The sequence below is a fragment of the Schistocerca gregaria genome, chromosome 3 (genome assembly GCF_023897955.1).
Source record: "Schistocerca gregaria isolate iqSchGreg1 chromosome 3, iqSchGreg1.2, whole genome shotgun sequence".
NCBI classification, from domain to species: domain Eukaryota; kingdom Metazoa; phylum Arthropoda; class Insecta; order Orthoptera; family Acrididae; genus Schistocerca; species Schistocerca gregaria.
This window is the reverse complement of record NC_064922.1, coordinates 931672188-931689596: the sequence shown is the minus strand read 5'-3', so window position 1 is coordinate 931689596 and position 17409 is coordinate 931672188. Positions and strand designations below refer to the sequence as shown.

The window sequence follows — 17409 nt, the reverse complement described above, 5'->3', positions numbered from 1 at the left end:
CTTCAGTCCTAAGACTGGTTTGATGCAGCTACATCCTTGTGTACCTGTTTAGTGTATTCATCTCTTGGTCTCCCTCTACGATTTTTACCCTCCACGCTGCCCTCCAATACTAAATTGGTGATCCCTTGATGCCTAAGAATATGCCCTACCAACCAATCCCTTCTTCTAGTCAAGTAGTGCCACTAACTCGTCTTCTCCCCAATTCTATTAAATACCTCCTCATTATTTATGTGATCCAACTATCAAATCTTCAGCATTCTTCTGTAACACCACATTTCGAAATCTTCTATTCTCTTCTTGTCCTAACTTCTTATCGTCCATGTTTCACTTCCATACATGACTACACTCCATACAAATACTTTCAGAAACGTCTTCCTGACACTTCAATCTATACTCGATGTTAAAAAATTTCTCTTCTTCAGAAACGCTTTCCTTGCCATTGCAAGTCTACATTTTATATCCTCTCTACTTTGATCATCATCAGTTATTTTGCCCCCCAAATAGCAAATCTCCTTTATTACTTAAAGTATCTCATCTCCCTCAGCATCAAATAGCAAAACTCCTTTACTACTTAAAGTATCTCATCTCCCTCAGCATCACCCGACTTAATTCGACTACATTCCATTATCCTCGTTTTGCTTTTGTTGATGTTCAAAGTAAAATCCTAGAAACTACATAAGCACTATAGCACATAGAAAATTCTTAGCAAACAGACAAATTTCTTCGAAAATACGATTCTGTTTTCGAAACTTGTCAGTAATAACGTAAGAAATAGTGTAATTGGGGCTGAATGTTTCCCATCTCTGAAATGAAACTCTTTGGAACACTTTTAAAAAAGGAAAACTTTTTAACATTTTAAAGCTTACGCTATTTGGCAAGTAGGAGACACAAAACAGTGCCGAGATGTTTCTGGATCCAGGGGTCTTGGATCATTAAATTAATACATCCTGTTGAGTTTATTCATACTGTGAGGAGTATCAGATTTGATTCCATAGCGGAAAAGTTGTGCCGATCCACTGCATGCATTTCAAGTAATAGAAGGTGCAACTTTCCCTAATTAGTCTCCAATGATGTTTTATGCATGAAAGGCACAGCAATCAGACGTAAATGATGTTTATTCCACGAAGGATACAGTAATCAGTATAATATGATATTTTTCTAAAAAGGGTACAAGTAATCCATCATAGATTACGTCTGTACTGCAATAAACATCATTTGTGACTGAGTGCTGTACCCTTTAGTACTTGAACTATGAGGAGATGGAATGCATGTGGGAAACGAATAAGTGTCGACATAGTTCAAATCCTCAGTTTATTTTGTTTTTACACACACACCAACAGTAGGCAAAAACAGAAAGAATGACAGGTATATAAAATATAACAAACAAAAATATACGTATACTGTTATACGAAAAATAGCACATTTCATAGCATTTTAATTTTGTTCACTGGAATCGGAGTCTACGCTCTGAGGTGTCTGTCTCGTCAGCCACTACCTAAAGGTCGCAGTCAGAAGCGAGCGTTACCACACAGGTTTTGCCCGTGCATTGCTGAAGTACTAACGTGACGCATCTCAGTCTTCAACCGATCCCACCGCTATGACTGCTATAGTAATAATTAGCTGACAAGAAAATATGTCTTCAGTTGATCTAAACACACAGTGCTATGGTGGACTGCGGCTGTCTGGAATTAGTAGAAGCTCTTTGAATCATTACGAATTTTACAGTTCAGGTGTACGACCAATAAATTTGCGTGGAATCTGTGGATGTTTCCTCAGACTTCCAATAATCAGAGCCATTCTGTTCCTGTCTGACAGACTCCGTTGCTCTAATGCTTTGCTCGTGCGTCTGTCGCGTTGGAAATGAAAGCTTCTTGGTATACCGGTATCTTTCAGCAAGTGCACTTTTTGTTCAAAACTACATAGCACGTTGAATCTAATGAACTTTGAATCCCAGTCCGAGTACATTCCCGCCGCCTTCTGACTGCAACCCAGTGGACACCAGATCATTGCGTTCTGGATGGTTCGCTTCCTATCTACTTTAAGTATTGGCCAAACTCTTTGGTTTGCTAGAGAACATTTAAGAATCCATTACAGCTAACAGCACCTAACAGTCAGCAGTTAAACATTTAGAACTATATCTGGCAAGAGGAAGTGATGACAGTGAATTGTCGGAGGGTTATCAGAAATACGATCACACCAAGAAATGTAGCGGCAGTTTGGGTGTACTATTTTAGAAAAGATTGTGTGGCAACCACTAAAAATCAGTCCACTTCTCTCTTAAGTCTTGCTTGTGTCTACTTCTAAAGGGGCTGATTCTGAACGAAACGCCCAAATTACAGAATGAATGCTTTTTTCCCCTTTACAGTTACAGTAAGCTACTTAATTAGGTTCACTACGAAACGCACAAAGCTGAAAGTGTATTACAAAATTTTGTGTTTTGTTAATGTGCGTGATTCTGTTTCCAGCTTAAAGTCTGTAATACTCCTAAGGTATTGTGAAGATGTTGTTAAAATTTTAGGTGCCTTGTTGTGAGAACACATACGACACAAAAGACTGCGTCCACCGCAGTCAGAACACACAATCATTAGGGAAACTACAAAGGATTTTTACATTCAGTGTAGTGACGCTGGCGAAATTTTTTGATCTGGATAACTGTTGCGTTGGAGCATACGTTCTGTGAGCTGAGTACTCCACTCAAGCGGTGTTCTTGAGGTCTAACCAGATTTCGGTTGTTTGTGAGATCGGTTCTCTGAATCCAACCGCTCCAGTAGCCACTGAGATAAAAATTACGCGGAGAGGTAACGTACATGCGGATGGCTTCCAGATCCAGCTGACCTGCCGGTAAATCAACTGAAGCAGGAGCGAATCACAATCGAACAGCCCTATCTCGCACAAGCTGTAAATGGAACACTATCGACACAAAAGTAGGAGAGTCCAATATCTTTTCTGCTAGAAGTCATATGGCAGCAGCAGAGTTACAGTGACATCACTGTGCAATAGAGGATATCGGAAACGGCACGTTCGACTAACCTCTCAAACGTGTTATTCAGTTTGCGATAAAAATATAAAACATTGTAAAAACATTAAACACGGTACTATGGACGGGTCCGACGGTTACCATTAGACTTTTATGACTATAAGAGAGGATATTACCAGGAAGTACTGTAAGTGGTACACCAATCTATAACTCAGTACACGCACAGTTTACGGAAGCCGTGGAAGTTTTGCAAAGTGGTCGGAAGTTGGCGGAACCGCGGCAGACTTCCTCTTGCCAGTTGGCTACTAGCTAGTAGCTAGGCTACGGGGGATAGCGTGGGAGCCGTGGCAGGCCTCATCCGAACTGGCGAGGGAGGCGGGTCCCAACCTTGGGGGGGTGGGGGGGGGGCTGTGAAGGGGGTGGCGCCTGTACAGAATCTGCTCGAGTTGAAATACTTCCTCACTGACTTGTCAGCCCATGGCATTGGGGTTCTATGCATTAGTAGCACTGATGAAAATGTTTATCTGCAGACAGCACACATCTGACGCACTGGGGAGAACACTTTTTGTTTTGTTTTGTGAGTTGCAGACGCTGAGGGTTTCTTACCTTTAGGGACTTCCCATTCCCACCTTTCTAATAACTCTGTTGGTCCATTGTGGATACGGGACAGTGGGTGGTTAAATACGTATCGAGGAAAATTGGTAAACAGCCGTATGTTTTGAAAAGTAATTTGATTTAGACAACCAGTTTCGGCATCTCAATTGTGCCATCTTCAGGCCCCTATGCACGCCATGTGTATACAGTCAGGTATATCGCTACCTGCATAAAAGGAGCTATCTCTATCTGGATTCCGTGAATTACTTTTTAGGATGCTTACTTGGAAGGCTTATCAACAACTCAAAATCAAGTCTTCGACGTAAACACTCCAAAAAGGAATTCATGCAATCCAGATACAGATACCTCCAGTTACGCAGGTATCGATATGTCTGATTGTCCATACATGGAGTGCTTAGGTGTCTGAAGATGGCATAACTGAGATACGGAAACAGTTTGTCTGAATAAAATCTCAAAAGATACGGCTGTTTGGTGATTTTCCTTGGAAAATATCTAGTAAATATTTCGCTCATGCATAACTACGTAAGTGCAATACTACACTCATTAAGTTAATCCTTTTGAACATACCGTTAATAGCACTTGGAGGCAACTGGTAGTCTTCCCAGGGCACAAGTCTGTATTCTAACCGCCCTCTTTCTCCATTTCATCTTCGATTCCTAGTCAATTTTGGTAGCGTGTGGCGTAGTATAATTCTGGTCAGATGTCAGAGAATGTGATGACTTTTACCAAAACCGATATTTCTCTTATATCGATTCGTGTTTTAACATTGTTCTCGACTTTTTCTTTTGTCAGTTATCTTCGATAGCCAAATGAGTTATATCCACCAGTTGAAATGTTAGAGGAGCGTCTCCTTGTATGATCTAGGCAGTACTGAGATCGAACTTTAATTTGCTTCATTCCACTTAACTGATAGAAAGCAAAAGTACATTTTTATGAAACATAGTTGCAGTACAGAATGTGTTCGTTTATTTGTGTGTGTGTGTGTGTGTGTGTGTGTGTGTGTGTATGCGTGTGCTCTTTTCCATCAGCAAACATTAATCGCATGAGAAAATAATACAAACATTGTTGAGCAGATACTGTACTGCGTTATGAAACTTGGGCTGTCGATATACATTAAGGTTTACAGGTATGGAGCGATGGCTTTAAACTGATATGCGAAATGGTCTGGTGAAGGGCATGGCCATTTTTAGATAGTCGGACATGGTCTCCAAAGGCTGTCAGATGCACCATCCAAGTCGCTGCAACTATACGGTATCCGCGTTGGCGCATTCTAAGATCAGTACGATTACGATTTCCGAAGATCACACTCAGGCGAAGTCACGAAGACAAGAAAATCTGATTCCTCCTACAATCACTAAACATAAAGCGTGATGGGAAAGCAACATTCAACGGCCTATATCAGACAAAATTACGTTTAAAGTTAATATCTCATAAATCCTAACAACAGGATCTCATCGACACGTGGCTTTTCTGTAGTGATTGTTAACATCGAATATCATATTCTTGTTAATTCAATGCTTGTTACCACGAGCTATAAAGTTTCTACAAAGATAGTGAATAAGAACACTCGGGAAATATATCAATTAAAACTGGTGTTCATAGGCTTCAATACGACATGTGAATCTCTTGAAGTAATCAATTTTATACATGCACACGCACCCACGCACGTACACGCACGTATATTCACTCTCTCTCTCTCTGTCTCTCTGTCTCTCTCTCTCTCTCTCTCTCTCTCTCTCTCTCTCTCTCTCGCACACACACACACACACACACACACACACACACACACACACACACACACAGTATATCTGAACAATTTTCAACAGACGTTATAGCAAAACTGCAATAGAAATATTGTCATTGACTTGAGTCCTTAAAATGTTATTTTATTTATTCCTTCATGATCTACGATACTCTAGTGGCGTCTCCAAGTACAACAAGCGCGCTTTTAACCAGTCTGGGTAACTGAGAATTCTTTAATCTGCCGCTCAACTTTTCTGACTCATTGCAACCTATTTTGCCCTCACGTTAGGATAATAACTGGTTATTTTCTAGAGGTAGAAAGTGCTTTCACTTTATTGTTTGAAATATAGTTCCGTTCTGCCTTAAAATATAGGTCATTAAAACCCGGAATGATCTAATACCTTCTTTGTGGGAGTTCTGAGACACAACGCATTTAACCTATAAGCACAAATTTTTGTTCCGACTTCAGTTTCAAAATATGACTTCGTCGGCCGGAAGAGCAGTTTGTTAACCAGTGAGCTATGGATAGCGTCAAACAGATTTCGGCTAACACTGTGTGCTCCTCTGACGATGTAGATAGTTTTTAATATTTAATTTTTAGAATTATCGACTTAATTCATCATTTAGTTTGCAGCAGCGACCGGTTGAGAAGCGCTCGTTGTACTGAGTATGTTAAAAGAAATTATTATAATTTGGTTTTTAATAATAAAAATGGCACAGACAATGTGGCCTAACACTGACTTTGTAGTACTGCGGCTTTTTTGCTGCAGGGTACTTTTCTTCTTCCCATAGCATCACCACGTGTCAAAGGATCTTTCAGTGTCTATACCTAGTACTGCAACCACTAGTGTGAATTCGCCCTCGGCTGTTACCCCACCTCTGCAAACGACAGTGACGCAAATTAGTGTGATTTCCTGACTTAAATTCCGATATGAATTTAGTTGGACAAGAGGCAGGGTAACACCTCAGACGCGTAGCTTAGACTAATATGTTAAAATTAGATGGCGTTTAAAAATGCGGCGTATTGCCGCGTAATGAAATAACACTATTTACATCAACGTGTCATAACATCAATAGAGATTGTCAACAGTTTCGAGAGGAGTGAAACAGGTATAAAGACTAAACATCAAAACTTCCAACACTCAAACACGTTCCTCCTCATGCGCTTGACTAACTATAACAAATTTGGGAACAAAACATGCTGTATTTAATGTAGGGAAGACGGGAGGAGGTTGGGGAGAGGGGAGAGCAGCTAATACTCTACAGCTGCGTTCTCAGCACGTGTGATGTAGCACCATACGGAAGCGTCACGAAATGCAATTAAAAATGACAATGACATGTATCTTTGGAGTGAATTTGGTATAATCACCAATGTAGCGTCCTGGAAGGGAACTACAATTGGCTCCTAATATAGTTAAGGGTCAGAGATGGAAAAAAAGGAAGGTGACATAAAACTAATGAAAATATATCAACCCACAACTGAGCTAGCAGTATATGAAAAAGAAGACACACGACACTACAACAATAAACATGCTGGATGTCTGTTGCTACATATTTAGACTAAATTTCACACTCTAAAGACACGTAAAGTATGTTGGTCAAGTTATTGAAACTCCCATCTCAGAGAGCTATCGTATCACTTCTGACCACCTAAAAATTTCTTTTCTAACGGGATGTATTATGCATGCAGCAGTTAAAAATTCCCATCTTTCTTTTGTTACCAGCAACCAGTATCGAAGATTACTCTTCTGAACAAGTGAATCTACTGTTTATAAAAACCATATAGGAATGAGTGAAATTGCTTTCCTTCAGAGCAGTGTTCGTTGACAAGAAACAGAATTATTTGTAATTTGACCGGAGTATTGTCGATCGTGTCCTCTGCACTACGCGAAAATTGCGGCGTTTTGTAGTCCCTAAGGAGCGGACGTCCTAATTAAAATTCTGCAAAACCGACGAACTGGAGATACGTTTAATGACGCAAACTGTCGCATCTGATCGCTATCTAACGTACAGTACTGCTAATTGTACTGCAGTATTACTAACTGTAAGTACATAACCTCGGTGGGTAGACGAAGGTGTGCTTAGGCACTACAAGAATACCAACGAGTGGTGCTAGTATTACAGGAAAACTAATTTGTAAATGCAAGGTGGTGTGGCCGAAATAATGCGAAGAGAATAAAGATCACCACCCTCACAAGGACGCAAATAAACGGACCAGCTGTCTCTGGAAGTACGGGGAAAGCAACCTTATTTTTGGCTTGCTCTTGCGCCGAGGACGGAAAACTTACTGCCACCGTGTCGCGGTAGCAGTCGGGTCCTAAGGCTAGCGTCTTCGAATTTGATTGTGCTTCAACGAAAGTGATGCGAGAAAACGGTTATGAGGTTACTGTGACGACGCGCTAGCAAGGTCGCGACGCCCGACTTTGAGATCGATAGCTCGCATCTGAATGGTTCCTCGTAACCTGGGCACGCAGGATGCGGGAGACTATCGATCAGCAGAGGCGAGACCGCTGACCCGACCCGGGCACCGATGGAAACCTGCCCCTGCTCATCTGCGATCAGCAACCCGGAAAACACTACTTGTTATGTAGAGATGTGCGATTCCGTTACCGGTACTTGTAAGGTTCTTTTAGTCCAGTCCAAAGTTATACACGAAGATTGCGGTTGATGTTATAATTAAGAGAACCACATTTCATAATTTTTCGTCACTGCCTCAAGCTACTGGGATGATGTGATTCAGTAGTTCATCCATTAACGTTCTGTTCCATGTCTTAGAAAACTGAGCCTTTAGTGACCCTTCCGCCAGTAGTTTACGATTCATCCTCTTCACCATGGGCTGTAAATTATGAGTGAATAATAAAATCAAGAGATACAATCCAATAAACATTTTTGGAACAGTGATCAAAAATTTTTTAAAATTTTTCTTTCAAAACTTCAGTCTTGATCACACCACGTATGATTCAAGAACATAGGTGGCCGGTTTCGGTCATATCACATGACCATCATCAGACCCATGGCAACCTTCGAAGATGGTTGACATCACAGCAGCTGAGAAGACTGCTCCACCTACCATCTTCGAAGGTTGCCATGGTTCTGATGATGGTCATGTGATATGTCAGAAACCGGTCACCTATGTTCTTGAAGCATACGTTGTGTGATCAAGACTGAAGTTTTGAAAGAAAAATTTTTAGATACAATCTAGCCTAAACATCTACGGAATTTTTTCGCGAAGTTAATCGTCTGTGTGTCTCAATACGATAATTTTTTCAAATTATTGCAAGAGGCTCTTATCTGCAACAGATTGACTGTTCATCTTACCAAAATTTGTAATAAGCTCTAAGATTAGTTCAAATACTATCCTCTAACATAATCTTGATATATCCTTTTCAGCGCTTAACAAATCTGTCAGCGCCAGAACAACGCAACCATTGTTTGGAAGTCCACAAAGCAGATTACTGTCCTTGTAAGATGTTGGTTGCAAAATAATCAGTGAAACATAGACATTATTAAGAGAAAGTCACAAAAATGTTTTTTTTTTTTTTTTTTTTTTTTTTTTTTTTTTTTGCAGTCAAGGACTCTACGTTTCACCGCAAACAGATGTGGTTCAGTTACACGAATCGTGGCGTAATACACATTCCCTGTATGTTTCTTGTGCTCAGGTGACGACAAGGTTTTCGACTCAGAATCTTCACAAAAATGTGTGTGAAAACTGTCAGAAAACAATTTCCTGTTTGAGATAAACAATGATAACAAAATTATATATTAATATATTCAGAAAAAAATGTCCGAGGGAAGTTGATTAGTCAGACAATAATTTGCTGGAAACAGTCTCATCAATCATTTCGATTCGACTGGCAGTGAAGTCTTCAGAAACAGATGCCTGGAGAGAATTATTACATCACACAGGGGCCATACTCAAAATGACTAGAGTGGTGTTGGAGGGCAATGATCTCTTTCTCTTCGTTGTAGCGTAAGCGGATAAAAGTACTGTCGAAAATTAAACCACTAGAATTGCTTTGCAGCATGTCAAATTTCGAGAGGTTTTACGGGATTTTCTCGATGAACAGTAAGTGCTAACTATTCGAGAAAATATATACGTATATCAAACATGTGCATTTCTAGAACGTTAAAGTGCAGCAGGCTGAGATAATATCTTTGTAGTATATGCTTCGCCCGAACCTGCGGGAAAGCTGATTGTTTTCTGCGGCAATAACTTCGGGAAATCTCAAGACGGCTGACCCTCTAGTAAACGGTAAACAGCATGTCTGTTGCACCTTTAACATTTAATCCAACTGTCACATCCAACTTCTGAATAGCTGTGCTCAATTACCATTAACTAAATCGTAGACATCTCCGCACTATGATAGACTATAGAATAATTACATTATGATACAGCGAGTATCAAAATTGAGAAGGAAATCCGTCACGGATGTAAATATACTGGTACAGAGACAATAACATTCCAGTAAATGTTTGTCTGCATACGAGCCGTGTGTGAGATGATTCCCAACGTGCTCTTACAAGTCGCTGCTGACTTATGTGTGGTGTACTGTCCTATTTATTACATATGTATTTGAATTATATACTTTTCTATTGAGACCAGTCTAATTCGGCTCGAATTCCACTTCCGTAACTGGGGAATATGGTATATGCGAGCTAGGGTACGAACACATCTTGTTCGTGTCAGCCCTTTAACGCGCCCGGAATGTTAAAGATAGAGAGGGCGCAGGATTGTACCTTGGCATTAAAGGTAATGTGTCTAAATCGTCTCTATATTTCTGTCGGGTGTCATCTCGAAAGAGAACTGTGCAGCACGCCAGTTGATAGATTCAAAAAATAGGGCGACGAAATGCACAGGTAATTATGATTATGTTAATAGGGGAGTACCCACTGAGTGATACCTATGATTACAGCGCGAGGCGGTATGTTACCACTGGATTGAGAGAGAGAGAGAGACGCTAAATAAACTGGTGGACAGGAAGCGTCCTGCATAGCATCCCTGGTGACGTGACATTACATCAGCCATGTAACAAGACGGTCATTAGTCGACCCCAGAAGACAACATAGTTAATGGCAACACAACGGAGGACTGTGATTGGCCTAAAAACAAGGAAGCACTTTCCTACCCTTTATCAAGATAACAAAGTGGCATTCGCGAAGGGACGCCAAAGGTGAGCGATTGAGTGTCGGGCGTAGATCTCGTTGATCACTGTAGAACATAAATTATTACTTTAATTGTGGTACCATTTAGAGTTTGTTAAAGGTAACTGGAAATAGATATGGTGCGATACGCCAGGCTTAAGACTGTTGTAATGTGCACACGGTGCAGATGGTTGAGAAGTGATCGTGTAAACGTGTTTCGTAACCTCCACAAAGAAAATTGCTAGAATTAAAAATGGCATCCTTTCAAAAGACGTGCGAGCTACACCGTTACGGTTAGCCATTCAGACCCTGAGTCCGGCGAATCCACAATCAGTGCTTCTACTGTGCAGAGGTGACATCATCACGTGTAAGACTCCGGTCAGTGTATTTGAGGTGCCTACAGCGAGATATGACGGACGTGATGTCTCCCCCAGCAACCTCGCCAAATCTCAGATTTTGCGAGATGATCCGATCGTGTTTGAAAGAATTCGTAAGTCACCATACAGAAGAGTAAAGAATTGCATCCAAGGCGATGACGACAGACGGAACAGATCAACAGAAACTAATCTACTGCAAACTACGACTCGTAAGGTACAGAAAAAGTATTGTATTTCTTGCTCAGGTAGGTTACATGTAAAATTGATGCCTTAAACGAAAAAAATCGCATTTCAGATAAACTGGTAAAATCTAGGAAATTATTTCATACTGTGCTCAGTGGCGGTTCGTAACTAAGACAATCATTTTGGATACCCTGCTAGCTGAAATGTTTTTGCTTTCATTATGGTATACTTTCATCCGTGTCAGTTTCCGCTTTTAAGAATGATACGTCCGCTATAAGCGTAGAGCAACCTGCCACTTTCGCCTGCAACATTCTGAGTAGGCAACTCTGCGACACAGTATGTAAGACACCCTATAAGCATTGGGTATCGAGTGAAGCGATTAAGAAAATGGCAGATGATATCACTACACTTTCTTATATAAATTTGATGGCAAGGTAATGAGTGATATTGAAATACGATGAACGCAAAAAATCAGTTTATTTGGAACACTGAAATTTCAGTCTAGAGTCATTAATTTGGGGGAAGTGGATTATGTAGAGGTCACTCGATGATAACTGCAGGATCCATAACTGTAAATGCTTATTTTGCACTTCAAAGGGACTCCAGTATGAGGAAAAAGAAAAATTCGATAAGAAACATCAAACAAAACGTTAAGATGAACAGAAAAGATTAGAAAACTATGTACGGCAATGTTTAATAAGACAAGAGAAACATCAACACAGTAGACAGAACATTCTGCAGCTATAATTTGCTCGTATTATATCATTTGTGAAGTGCAGCAGTTGGCACGAGATGTCACACTCAAATACTCTCAAATCTATTTAAAATACTCTCAAATCTATGTAACCAAACGAAGAAATATTTCTAGATGAATCAAGCGATCTTAAGTTTGCAAGGCTGAAGATAACATGAGGAGTGGAGAAAGAGGGGGCTGAAATTATAGGACGAACTAAACATAAGTGATATTAGCAGAGAAAGAGAAAAGTGGTTTTCGGTACATTTGTGAATACGTAAAAAGTTAATCGTTACACTATACTAAAAATGCCTTGTACGTCTAAGTTTTATAACAAAATTAATATCCATTATTTCCCTAGAATGAGTAACTAAGACCTTTCAAACCAGTGCGGAGTAGGAACAAAATGAAGGATGCCATCAGATTACAATAATGCAGGACTCAAAAACAGACTAAAACTTTCCTCAGCAGTTTAACTGTTCGAGCAGCTCTCAGGTGGAGATAAAATCTCCAAGCGATCGACGATCTCCACTCATACTTTTCTAAATTTCAATCACGTTATTCGGTGGGCATTGCACGAGTATCGTTCCTCACGGAAAGAATATTTCCAAGTGTTTCCTTAATTTTATCTCACTATCGGTTTTTATGGAAAAAAACGTATGCGGAAGGCGAAGAGGACTTTTGTCTCCATCTGGAATTATTCTCTGCAATAATAAAAATAATCCGACGTCAGCTACAGTTTTCAGTTAAACTTACTTTCGAACAGCGTTTAGGTTTTACAAGATACAGTGAATCGCCTCGGGGCTTGGGAGCAGACAACAGGCGTGGAAACACTATAACCTCCGATATCTTAGATGATATGACAATGGGTTATAAAGTGATAAGTAACAATGGGGCAACGGCCAGGTGGTTATGAGTGTGTTACATTAGTAACTGAGACACGAAAAGTAGTAGATGAGTTCTGTTATTTGGGCAGCAATAACACTGAAAATGGCTGAAATAGACAGGATGTAAGATGTAGAATGTTATTAACAAGGAAAGGTTTTCTTAAAAAGAGGAGTTTGTTAACTTCTAATACAAAGTCAAAAGATTATGAATATTTTTCTGGAGGTATTTGCGTGTAGTGTAGAATTGTCCGCAAGTGGAAATTTGAAGCTAAACAGTTCCGACAATACAAGACTAGGAGGTTTAGAAACGTGCTGCAGCAGAAGATTTCTGGAGGTTATATAGGTAGATTCAATAAGAATGGAAGAAGTACTGAATCTAACTGTGAAAACAAAAAGTTTAAGGGACAGCTTGGCTAAAAGAAGGAATCGGTTGGTGAGACACATCCCAAGGTATCAGGAAATCATGAATTTGTTAATAGAGGCAATGGTAGGTGTGATTAAAAATTGTAAAGGAAGACTACGGTTTGACCACAGTAAGCAGATTAAAATGGATGTGACTTGCAACAGTTATGCAGTGAAGAGGCTTGCCCGGGATAGATTACTGTGGAGAGCTGCGTCAGGCTAGTTTTGGGAGTCTATACCAGAATACTAACATGTTTTGTTTCTGATACAGCCCGAAAGTAACACTAAGCTTTACGCTAGACATTATTAATTGTCAGTGCCAACTACAATGAAATATATTCAGAAAAAACAAGGGCTTTCGATGAGCACAGTGCACAACTTGTAACAGACTCAGGCCATATGTAAGTTATAATTTTTTTTTTAATGTGTTACGCAGATGGCTGTGAAAGGCAGAGACAAAGAATAACTGTGTCATAAGACTAAAAGTTTAGTTGTGTCCAACAACTCTACTGCATAGCAATTTTGTTAACCAAAATGGTGTTACAATTAAGCTTACGATACGGAATCCGATCATTCTTGAGATAATTTTGCACATATTAAGGATGATAGGTATCGTAAAACATGGAAATCATTCAAGACTGAGGTACTCTTTGTCACTTAAATCAGAGGTAAGAGGTAATTTTAAAGTTTACGTGTTAAAAGACAAGACAGCTGTTGGATGATTTTTACGGAAAGCGGTAGAAGACATCGTCTGTTATGTTGTTCTTCCTGAACATACGTGAGTGGTGTTCAGGAAATAATGCGTTACTGTTTGCAATGGGAGGAAGAATGATGTCAAAGCGAAAATGTAGTATTGATTTGCGATAAAGTACTGCAACTGACGCGAACGTACAACCAGTAGTTCTCCTAGCCACTTGCATTTTTGGCTGTAAATTAAGTAGGAAGCAGCACGTTTCCGGACAAAATGTGGATTAAAATCTATTTTTATATATATCAGAAAGGAACGTCACCATAAACAATGACCTATACTTTCTGTAGAAATACAAGGAAATGCAAACTCCTGTGATATGCGTATTATTATTATGGTGCATTTATCAACAATCAAACAATACGTCTGCGAGGCTGATGTCTGAGACATTCTATGTAAGTCGTTTTCCACCATGTCTTTCCGACCAAAGGTGCCGTTTTAACGCACTGAAGCACTGGCAGATTGAATATTTGGTGGCAGTCTGAATACTGAATATTCTAGTGAGGCTGTTCGAACAGTGAAACCCTTCAGGCGAAAAGGAATGATCTGGATTGGTGTCCCGTCCTGGAAACCTTTAATATTGAGGCATAGCTCAAGCTGCAGTTGGTTCTCAGAACCTAGCAACACGAAATTTACCTTCAAAATAATGTCTATGGAGATTAGGTACAGTGGGATAATGGGAGGGAGCAGGGTGCATCTACAGGTGGGGAAAATTTAACTTGTCCAGAAAATGTTTTACCCACCTTAAGATAGGCAACCCAAACCCGGCAGAATAACTGTGCGTATTAAAAAAACGGCAGGGAGTTGCGTTTGTCCCTCATCGAATCCACCTGGAGGATTAGCGACGAGTGTCGGTGTGCTGGCAAACGTGGATGTGGTATTTAGGCGGTTTCCCACATCCCACTTTGTGCCCACTGGGCTGGTACCTAAGTCCAGCATCAGTTACATGATTAGAGGATATCTGGAAAATTTTCGCTCGCTTTTACGCGCTGACAGTTGGGTACACATACTTTGTCCCATGAGTAGCGGGATAGCTACAGGATGGCAATTGGTTACCCCTTGAATTAACCATACCAAATCCTTTCGAACCTGAGCCGATGGGGAACAAAGGCAAAAGAAAACTAAGGATAAGATGAAAAATTTAATAACACAATTTTTTGCAAAGCGGACACATGATGTAGGTTGGGCAGCCTATCTTAAGGTTCCGAAAGATTTTCCAGGCAAGTTCGCACTTTAATATGCCAAACCTGTACCTTCCAGGGAAACTCGTCCTATTCTGAGCACAGCTAACAGTACATAATACAAGAAACGCATGCTGTTCAGTCACGCACGACCTTCCACCGACGGGCATTCCGGTTTCTCAGACCCACATTGTTGTTCGCGGCGTACCAGAATCGCTAAGTGCTTCCAGAAGCACGGAGAGAGATGGATAAGTGCGCGACAGCCCTTGGTGACCGGCGCAGTGCCAGAGAGGAGGGGTAGGGTAGAGGCCGCTGGGTGCAGGGTCGGGGTTGAGAGGTGTAGGGTTAAGGTTAGGGTGAGGGTGAGGGACAGGGGCCCGCCCCGCCCCGCTCAGTTGGAGGAGTGCTTGGTGCCGGCGCCCTCGCTGCTGGCCATCTCGCTGGAGCCGCTGGAGCTGAGCGTCGTGTTGCTGCCGTACGGGTCCAGCGACGACTGGACCGACATGGAGCGGCCCTGCGCCTGCCGCCTCACTCTGTTGGGGGACAGCTTCCCGGGGTCGACACTTGTTGGGTCTGCCTGAAACAAAAGCAGGGGGAACTGCACTACCGAGTGGCACAGCGCTGCACGGCGTGGGCTGCGCGTCGAGGTGGCTTCGTAATTTTTCCCAGTCTAACACCCGGTTTACTTCCGCTGCACGTGCAGGTGGAACTGATAACTTTAAATCAGTCGTTATCGGCAGGTTTTTCCTTCTTAACCTTGCTGCAATTGATGAGTGTTTTACACCAGACGCGTTTCGCTTTAATTTTTTATCTACTGTGGTTTTTCTTTATAGATTAAAAACTGTATTTCTTTATTCAATTAATTGCGATGTTTTTGCCTCTTCTGTACATATTCTGCCGGCCGAAGTGGCCGTGTGGTTCTAGGTGCAGCAGTCTAGAACCGCGAGATCGCTACGGTCGCACGTTCGAATCCTGCCTCTGGCATTGATGTGTGCGATGTCCTTAAGTTAGTATGGTTTAAGTAGTTCTAAGTTCTAGGGGACTGATGACTTCATAAGTTGAGTCCCATGGTGCTCAGAGCCATTTTTTGTACATATCCTTTTCGTTTGGTTCAAATGGTTCTGAGCACTACGGGACTTAGCCGCGCGGGATTAGCCGAGCGGTCTGAGGCGCTGCAGTCATGGACTGTGCGGTTGGTCCCGGCGGAGGTTCAAGTCCTCCCTCGGGCTTGGATGTGTCTGTTGTCCTTCGGATAATTTAGGTTACATAATGTGTATGCTTAGCGACTGATGAACTTAGCAGTTAAGTCCCATAAGATTTCACACACATTTGAACATTTTTGGACACTATGGGACTTCACATCTGAGGTAATCACTCCCCTAGACTTGGAACACCTAACTAACCTAAGCGCATCACACACATCCATGCCTCAGGCAGGGTTAGAACCTGCGACCGTAGCAGCAGCGAGGATCCAGACTGAAGCGCCTAGCACCGCTCGGCCACAGCGGCCGGCACTTCATTTTCCTTCGTTGTTAGGGGAGATTGCATTTGGGAGTAAATTAGATTCAGATTCACTCTTGAGAGCTTTTCGACTTTTTTCAAACCACTTCTTTTAACGCTGAAGTGCCGTTTTTCCCACTTGAGCTCAATTTGTAAAACTTCACAGCAGAAACAGAATGGTGTTTTAGCGTGTTCCACACTCAGAGCTCTTACATTCTCTCTTATCTTGTGTCAAACGTGATATATTTGACAGAAGGTGTATATTTCGAGCCAGGAACATGAAAATGACAAACAAATAACTCAGCTTTCGCTGAACGCTTATACCAACACCAAGACAAAATTACCACTAGAGAAACAGTCACCGATATAAACATAAACACAGTGTTGAGTGACGAACACGTAAAACCACAGTTCTGATTCTGTTGTGAAGTCGTAGAAATTGAAGTAAAGTGGAAGTAACGGCAATGGCGAATAGCAAAAGGTGATTTCAAAAATGGAAAAAAACTGCCTGGAGTGAATGAAAAACAAGGGGTCTTTCGACCTCCACCTCCTCTAACGAATAAGAAAAAAGCAGTGGTTTGCAGAATATTTAAAGAAGAGACAAAACATCGGTAAGCAAACTGGGCATCAAGTTTATAAAGAAACGCCGTTTACAATTTTTTTAAACCAAAATATACGTGCATATTATGTACAAATGTTTCCAGAGTGACCACAAAAGTTCCTTTTTAAATAAAAGCGAAACACGTCAGGTGAAAAATACTGTGACTGCTGTAAGGTTAACACAGGAAAACAGAAACACTAAGTCGTTATAATATCTGCTGCAAAATATGGTCATGTAAAGAAACATAAAAAAATCGTTCAAATGGCTCTCAGCACTATGGGAATTAACATCTGAGGTCATCAGTCCCCTAAACTAAAAAC

General features: G+C 41.1%; 1 protein-coding gene across 1 annotated transcript in view; it reads right to left on the bottom strand.

The window, feature by feature from the left end:
* Positions 1-1300: 1300 nt before the first annotated feature.
* Positions 1301-17409, bottom strand: part of LOC126355819 (serine-enriched protein) — a 238020-nt gene continuing 221911 nt past the window's right edge. The window contains exon 8 of the mRNA XM_050006265.1: positions 1301-15565. Within this exon, the coding sequence (XP_049862222.1) occupies positions 15380-15565 (186 nt within the window). The 3' untranslated portion in view covers positions 1301-15379. The remainder of the gene's footprint in view (positions 15566-17409) is intronic.